Source organism: Egretta garzetta, unplaced genomic scaffold, assembly GCF_000687185.1.
Source record: "Egretta garzetta isolate BGI_Z169 unplaced genomic scaffold, ASM68718v1 scaffold410, whole genome shotgun sequence".
NCBI lineage: Eukaryota > Metazoa > Chordata > Aves > Pelecaniformes > Ardeidae > Egretta > Egretta garzetta.
Window position 1 is genome coordinate 132,193 of NW_009258276.1, and position 8,126 is coordinate 140,318.

Here is an 8,126-nt window from a genome sequence, read left to right on the forward strand (position 1 = left end):
AGGCGGCCCTGGGAAGCAAAAACTGATTGTTAGCTTAACACAGCACCAAAACCAGTTTAGAACCCTGAAGAAGGTACAAGGACCACCAGAAAGCACCAAGGAACACCATTTGTCACATGCAGTTGAATTCCAAGACAGTGGTTGCCCTTAGAACTCAGTGAAACTATTTAGAAGTGAAAAACTGATCAAATACCCCATGGGAGATCATAGAATCACAGAATCGTTTGGGTTGGAAAAGCTCTTTAAGATCGCTGAGTCCAACCGTTCCCCTAATCCTGCCATCCCACCCCTAAACACCCTGGAGTGGGGTAAGGAAAAACACGGGAGCTTTTCTGCGCTCCAGTCACCCATGGGCCAAACACCAAGCCTTTCAACCAAAGGGACTACGGAGCTGCTGAGGCCCGAGGAGGTGATTTCTGGACGGACTTTGGCTCCACCACTCATCCAGCCCTTGCTTTCTTCCTCCGCAAGCAGAGAACAGGTTGCAATTCCTGCTCCTTTGCCAGCAACTCACCTCTGCCAGAAGGACTATCCTCTTCCCGTCCGGCCAGATGACGTGGTCCACCTGGGACCTCACCCTCTCCCAGGTCAGCTCAGGCGTACGCAGGCTTGCCTGAAACACGGTGTTAAAATGGTTAAAGTGCCAGCAGAAGACCAAACCCCAGAAGCTACATAACAGGAATGAAAAGAGGAAGCAACTCGCTGGCATTGTCCTAGGCTTATCGTGTCCTTTGGGTCCGGCTGCAGTCCCAGACCAATGAAACCTTTATGAATCATAACCGGGAACTATTTTTATGATTACAACACATCAAAGCTCCAGCAACAACTATTGTTTGAGCTCTTCTGGCTGAAGAGGATTCATGGTCACCGACTAAACTGTGCATGGCTGCGGCCACTTCTTTCCCGCACCAAAAATGGCTTTAAACCCATGGGTCTGGCCAAGCAATTCTCCACTGACCTCCGGACCAGACCCTCCTGTTTTTCTACTCATCCGTGGCACAGGTGAGCGGATTCCAGTGCCGTTCGGTGAAGCGCGGTGGGGTGGAGCGTGCCGTGTGGCACCAAGCTGCGCTCTCGGCTGGGGCTTAACGGTACAACAGCGCAAAAGCAGCGGGATGGGCTGGGGAGGGTGGTTCACCGACTCCCTAGGGGAAGGGATGGATACCAGACACGACGTTGGAAGCTGGAGCAATTTGTCTGGCTCGCTGGCATCCTTTGGGATCGCAGGAATGACGATGACATATCTGACGGCGTCTGCTGAGACGCGGGGAGCGATGGATTATTTCGTCTCCTCCCAGGGTCTTGCTAAAGCAGCACAGGTCAGAGGCGGGTCCCAAAAGCACCGTCACCCCACCCCGTGCCGTCCCTGCTCCCGACGCGCGTCCCTGCGCTCACCACGTCGATCTCGGTGTTGGAGTGGCCCATGTTGCAGACGATGCAGCTGTTCTTCATCCGATCCAGGTGTTCCCTGGTCACCACGTTCTTGTTGCCTGCCAGACAGCAAAACCCGTAAGAAAAATCCGTGTTGGCTTTCCCCGACTTTTTGCCTTTTCCTTCGGAAAAAAGATGGACCCGGTTACGGGGTTCATGTCCCTGACGACCCGTCCTCCTGCCCTGGGGACCCCGTACCTGTGCAGGTGATGACGATGTCAACTTGTCTGATGACTTCATTGAGTTTCACGAGCCGGAATCCATCCATGCTAAGAGGAGAAGGGGGAAAGTAGTCTGAGATGCAGCAAAAATGGGCCAAAAATAGAAAAAAAAGCCATTGAGTGATTCCCCGACGCTCATGTTAACTTTCTAATGCCAGGCTGGAAAACAGCGAGGCAGCATGTGAAGGGCCGGGTACCCCAAGCCACCAGGAGGGTTTCTGGAGTCAACCTGGAGGATTTGGGACTGTTGTGGGGAGAGGTAAAAAGAGATTTTGAGGGGTTTTGCCTTTTCTGTCAAGGCCTCCGCATCTGCAAATCTCAATTTTTAACTGAGACAGCTTTTTTAAAGCTGCTACTCCTACAAATTACACCCAGAAGATGCAGATACGCCCTCCTGCTGCAGAATCCTTTCTGATATGGATTTAGATCATCTTTAAAAAAACCCCAAGCCCACAGATGTCTATCATTAACCCTCCCATCCGTATTTAGGCACCTACACAATCTTTAGAGTGCTGAGCACTCAGCAGGTCTTGCTGACTTCACCAAGCAAGGTGTATTCAGCATGTCAGATAACAAGGACAGGATATATTTTTTTAGGATTTGTTGACAGTCCTCCTGAGAACTTATTTCAGTGACTCTCACAGAGCTGCAAAATCATAGTTACTATAAAAAAAAGGAATTTTTTTCTGCTGTATGTCCCAGTTACTGGGGTTTTTCTTCCCCCCACTGCAAACTCTTTACGAAAGGGGCCACGCGGCGTTGCCTTGTGTAGAGTCTGGGAAGGGGTTTCTGTAAACGATCCGATTCACAATTAAGGATGCGGATGCTGGATGTGCCACTTGTGAAGGTCGCAAAGCGAACCGGAAGTTGATCAGCTCTGCTAATTAAGCAGGGCTCATTAGTTCTCTGACTGCGACAGCCCTTTGAAAGCTTGCTGTTAGGAGGAGGCTGCGGGTTTAATAAGGCTCTGGGTGTTTTGGGGACTCTGCTTTCACAGTCACGTCCCATCTCGCACCTCGGGATGCAGAAGCAGCATCTCTGCACCAAAACAACCTTCACCTGGAGGAAACGAGCTCGGGTGGAATGGCAACGTGCCTGTGCGAGGGGACAGCCGTGTGCTTTCAGCCCTGTGTCAGGGTACCGGCGTTAGTGAGGAGAGGTTTGTGAGGGGCGGGTGATCACAGAAACCAGAACATCCCTTGGGCGAGGGCGTGTGCACAGCGCAGCGAAGCCCGGGTGTGCGCGCCAAAGGTCGCGGTTCGCTCCCGACAGCCTTTCAAGCCACGTCATTAAACTCTTTCAAGCTGTATCGTTAAACTCCTGGCTGCTGTGGTTACGATTTTATGCAGGTTAGCACGTGGGATACAGATAACCTGGGTGATGCTGTAGCGCGGGAACCCTTTTCTGGCTGTAGGAGAGAGCTGTGGGTCCCTCTGAGGGTGCAGAGAGGCCACAAATCCCTCACCAGCGTCCCTCTTGGGAGGGACCGCTGCCGAGTGGTTTCTGGCTGTGGTTTTCCTGGGGGGAAAAAAAAAAAAAAGCCTAAAGAAGAAGCGGGGCTCGGTGCGACTGCTTACCAGGCCTGGAGGGCACAGATCGGATCGATCTCTGTCACGTACACTATGGAGCCCATGGCCTTCAAAGCAGCACAGCAGCCCTTTCCAACCTGGGGAGGGAGAAGAGCACAAAGGAAGAGTGAGATGCCGAGAGCTCGGGGGACGCCGAGCGTCGATACGGCCATGGGAAGCTTCCGGAGGATGTACGACCCCAGGCGTCTCTTCTGCGGCCCCAAGAGCCCTTGCAACGCTCTTAGCAACTCGGGTTTGCACATACTCCATCTCTGGCGCATAAAATTCCCGGATTTGGAGTAATCTAGCACCTGAGTCAGGCCCAGCTTAGCTAAGAGAGGCACTAAAAAATATAAAAGTGCCATTGATTTTGATCCCAGGGAGTTCTTTTCCCCCCAAACACCCTGGTATCTAAAAAGCACCACGGTAATGAGAGATTACGCTCATCTCAGGGAAAGTGTTAAGAGTCTCTTGTAACCTCTTCTCTATTTAGGAAGCTCAACTCTTTAATCTTGGAGGGTTAACGAGCTCTAATCTTTATATAGCACGGGCAGTGCAGCTCGCAGGGGAATTCAGGGGAAAAGTTAAATGACCAAGGGTTCCCAAAAAATGCGATTACAGGGGAGAAAATTGTCCCGTTTCAGCTCTTCGGGACAAAAAAAGCCCCAAAAAATCCATGTCCCAGTACAGCCCCCACAGCACAGCCCACCATAACTGGTGTTAACCGGTCCCAACAAGGAGCGCCAAAGGGTGGGAGGGGATTCCTCCGTTTGGGGGTGAAAGCGCTGGGGTAAGTCAAGATTAACTTCTCTTTCTTGACCACGCCTCAGCATGCGATGCTGCGGCTGCAGAACCCAGCCCCCCGAGTACTTTAATCGTATATTAAATAGAGTATGGTGTAGAATATAAATACAAGGATAATGTTGATAGATGACAGAGTAATATCCGGGTATGTCAATATTCAGATATTAAAGATTCTTGGAATACTTAATACTCATGACTTTTAAGGTTTGGTATCTGTTTAATACTGAAGAAATACACTGGAAATCAAATAAAATCTTGGGTTTTGGCAAACCGGTCAGGTTTGAAGGAACCTGCAGCTGCAGAGAAAAGCCACGAGGACAGAAAAGCCTGGTTGGGTAAAGCCGTGCAAAGGATGTGCAGACTTCGCATGCAGTACCCGCACGTAAGCCGCCAACCCCTTACCTCCCCGTAGCCACAAACCACTACTTGCTTTCCTCCAAACATCATGTCCGTTGTCCTTTTCAGGCTGGAGAAGAAGAAAAAAAACCAACCGATGAAGGTCCCTTCCAACCCAACCCGTCCCGCGATTCTGTGATCCCAGTGACGACGCTGTGAGGGACAGCGTCCTCCTCTTCGCTCCTCCTAAACCTCACGGTTGTATCCTGTGTCCCCGGGGGCACGCAGCAATTCTGGGTGCAGAGAGAACCCGAAAGGAACCTAAAACCTGACCTTCTTCTTTGGTAAGGGTGGGTGCTACCAGTGAAATGCAACAAAGGGGAAGGATTTGGGGTTTGGATCCCTTTTTTGTGTTGTTTTTTTGTTGCATCCCTTTGTTTTGGTACTCCAGAAATACTTTAAAATCTCGTAAAAATTTTTTTTTTATTGATTTTTTTTTTTAAAATCAAAACAGCCCGCAGCAATAACGTCAGAAGACGCAGGGAAGTGGCAGTTTGTTGCCAGAATCCCAGTGCTTCCCACACATGAAGCTCTCCCTTCCACTCGGTTTCCTTCTGGTTTCTCCCTGAGAGTGCCCTACATTAGGGGCTATTTTTAGCAGGCGAGTAAATAGGTTAGCAGTGCGGGGAAGGTGAAATTCCCTTGCACTTCCAAAAGAATTCAGATAAGATCCACAGCAGATTTAATTGCACCTCTGCTCAGATTTCCCTTGGCCCAGTTTTAGATGCCTAGGCCAGACTTAACTCAAATCCCAACTTGTCCTACCCATGAGGTCTGTCACCCATCACAATGGAAGACAAGAAGATAAAGAAGATTTTAAAGATTTTAACGTTTCTTAGCCCCCGACAGCATCTGCTACACATGGAACATGGAGCTAAACGTTGCGTCCTTCGGCACTCAAAATCTGGGGGTAACTCTTCACCGGGTGGCAGCCAACCCCCACGCCAGAGGCTGCCTCGTGCGTCTTGAACCCTGCGACCACAGAGCACAGGCATGGCCACAGCGAAGAAGGAAGGGCTGCTTCATTAGAGGAATTACTTCACCAAGATGTTTTCATAGAATCACGGAATGGTTTGGGTTCGAAAGGACCTTGCAAGGTCACCCAGCCCAACCCCCCTGCAGGAGCAGGGACACCTTGAACCACATCAGGTTGCTCACAGCCCCGGCCAACCTGGCCTGGAATGTTCCCAGGGATGGGGCCTCCACCCCCTCTCTGGGCAACCCCTGCCAGGGTTTCACCACCCTCATTTTTTCCCATTATTGCTTCTAGTGACTCATTGCGCCTTGGAGTACGCTGTCCCACTTTGCAGCTTTGGAGACTGTACATATTTTGGAGACCAGCTGATGGATTTGATAGAACCTTCCCAGTTTTGATGGGCAGGAAGGGCAAGAAACCACCGGCTGTTCACAGTGTCAGGTTCTGTAATAAAACATCCTGGCATGGAAGAGCCAGATACCATCACCGCTGACTTGACAAGGAGCCCAAAATTCAGTCTTTTAGGACAACGTGTGATGGAAATGTGAGGGAGAAACTGCATGTGCAGCGGATCACCCAGGGAAGCACATTTGGTGGTTCACTACCTCACAGGGCACTCGCACACTGATCATCTTCATGCCCCTGTGTTTGGACACACAGGTTTTACCAACGTGAGTCTTCTTCACTTCTCCTGGTCAAGGTGACCACTACCAGGAAGACCACTTCAGAGCCAAGGTGACGAATGAGGCACTCTGCTACATATCCCACAAAGATTTGGGAGAAAGATGTTCGAGCAGAGTCCACCGTCAACAGGGAAGCTGATGTTGGGTCTCTGAGCACCTCTGGTGCTACCGTTCCCAAGGCAGCAGTAGCACAGCTGAGCACCAACAGCGCTGCCAGGTGGACCTCGATTAAACAGAAGGTGGCATTTCTATGTCGGCAAGGAACCGCAAACTGCAGATCTCGAGCCTTGTTTGAACTTTAAGCCACACCAAGTTATCAACATGAAAAAAGTTTTTTCTCTTGAAGCAGGCTGTCTTCTCCATGGTTCCTCCTCTGCACCACAGCTACCTGGCACAGAGCAGGGAATCTTTCCTCTTGGTGTTCATCTCATCAGCATCAACGCCAGTCCGGAAAGTCACATTTGTCCTTGCTTCTGTGCTTACTTGTCTACTGGAACCACTACCAGGTGCAATATGTCACAGCCTGAACCATAAGAATAAAACTTGTCCTAATCCCACTTAGCTTTGACAAAATTCGGTGGTGGAGGTGGTGGGGACACAGACACCCAATTCCATCAAAATAAAGAAAAAAAAAGATAGGGAGAGAGGAAAAAAAAAAAAAGACCACTGAAATTTATACTCTCTCCAGATCACAACTTCAAGCATTTTGCGCTGCATCTCAAGACCAACAATCTCAGAAGATACATCGTGTTCCCAGTGCCCACGTATCCGTCAGCGACTGATTCCCATCCGATCCTAAAAAGCACAGCACCATCAGGAGGCTGCGGAGCTGCTCCCAGTCCCACGGTCTGCCTGCTGGGGTTTTTGGGGGAAGCAAACACTCTTCTGCTTGCATATTTGGCTGTAAATCCTGCGGGACTGGGGGGGGGAGAGGTGGGTAAAGCATCCATCAGCCCCGTCATCCCCACCTTCGGCACTGAGACTTATTTATGCTCAGCTGAAGGGCAGGGTTTAATCCTCAGACTCGAGTTTACGCTTTGGACATGCAACCGTTATGGGATAAAGCCTTGGTCTACCACAACCTCTTCTGTTTTCTTTCTTTTGGTTTGTTAAGTATTCACTGAAGAGGATAAAAAAAAGGAAACTAGAGAGGCAAAAAAATGTTGTGATGAAGCAGCTGGTTGACTCATACACGCGCAACAGACACAGATGGGTTTTATCCTGATGCCACAAGGGTAAGAGGGGTGGGAAGGAGTGTTGCAGCCATATGTGAGGACTTCTGAAGCACGAGAAGCTGCCGGGGCTTGAATACAGCTCCAGTCACGCTCACCAAGAAGGAAAAACGCATGGGAGTCACCTACACACATGGAAGGGCAACATCACCCCGAGAGCACAAAGACTTGGTCAGCTCCCTCGAAGGGCACTGGGACGTGTCTTATATCACTATGGCTAATAGAACATTTGGTGTGTCTTCCAGACGCTCCGGGAAAAGAGAAGAGGTGCTTTCCACCAAAGGAGGAGCGGAGGCAGAATTTAAGTGATGTACCCCATTCGTACACACGGCAGGGTTAAAAAATATTGAATCCAGACTTCTACAGATGCTACCGTCTTTGCCGCGAGGTCTGGTGTGCGTGTTTGTAGGACTTGTACGTACAATTGTACAAATAAGTCTGAGGACCTTCTGACCTGTAGAGACATAGCCACTGTCTCAAAATGCCCTGCAGATTCCCATACAAATAGGATGGACCAGAGGTAATAAAAGGTCTTTGTTCTCCTCTGACACATCAATTGATCTAAAATGATCTCAAGTGGCAGGTAGGACAGGACCATGGACACAGTTCCCTGTGGGGTCCAACACAACCCGAGCAAGGGACACAGCCCCGTTTGGGGGGACACGTACGTACCCATCCAGGATGGACTCTCTGCAGCAGTACAGGTTGTCAAACTTCTGCTTTGTGACCGAGTCGTTGACATTCATGGCTGGGACGCAGAGCTTCCCCGCTTTGGACAACTGGTACAGCCTGTTACGAATACAGGAAGAAACAGA

At 50.1% G+C, this 8,126-nt stretch overlaps 1 protein-coding gene across 1 annotated transcript in view; it reads right to left on the reverse strand.

Moving 5' to 3' along the window:
* Positions 1-8,126, reverse strand: part of AHCYL2 (adenosylhomocysteinase like 2) — a 34,225-nt gene that overhangs the window by 5,461 nt on the left and 20,638 nt on the right. The window contains exons 7-12 of the mRNA XM_035891767.1: positions 7,984-8,100; positions 4,427-4,490; positions 3,230-3,318; positions 1,630-1,700; positions 1,396-1,490; positions 515-613 (exon numbers count right to left, since the gene is read on the reverse strand). Of these exons, the coding sequence (XP_035747660.1) occupies positions 515-613; positions 1,396-1,490; positions 1,630-1,700; positions 3,230-3,318; positions 4,427-4,490; positions 7,984-8,100 (535 nt within the window). The remainder of the gene's footprint in view (positions 1-514; positions 614-1,395; positions 1,491-1,629; positions 1,701-3,229; positions 3,319-4,426; positions 4,491-7,983; positions 8,101-8,126) is intronic.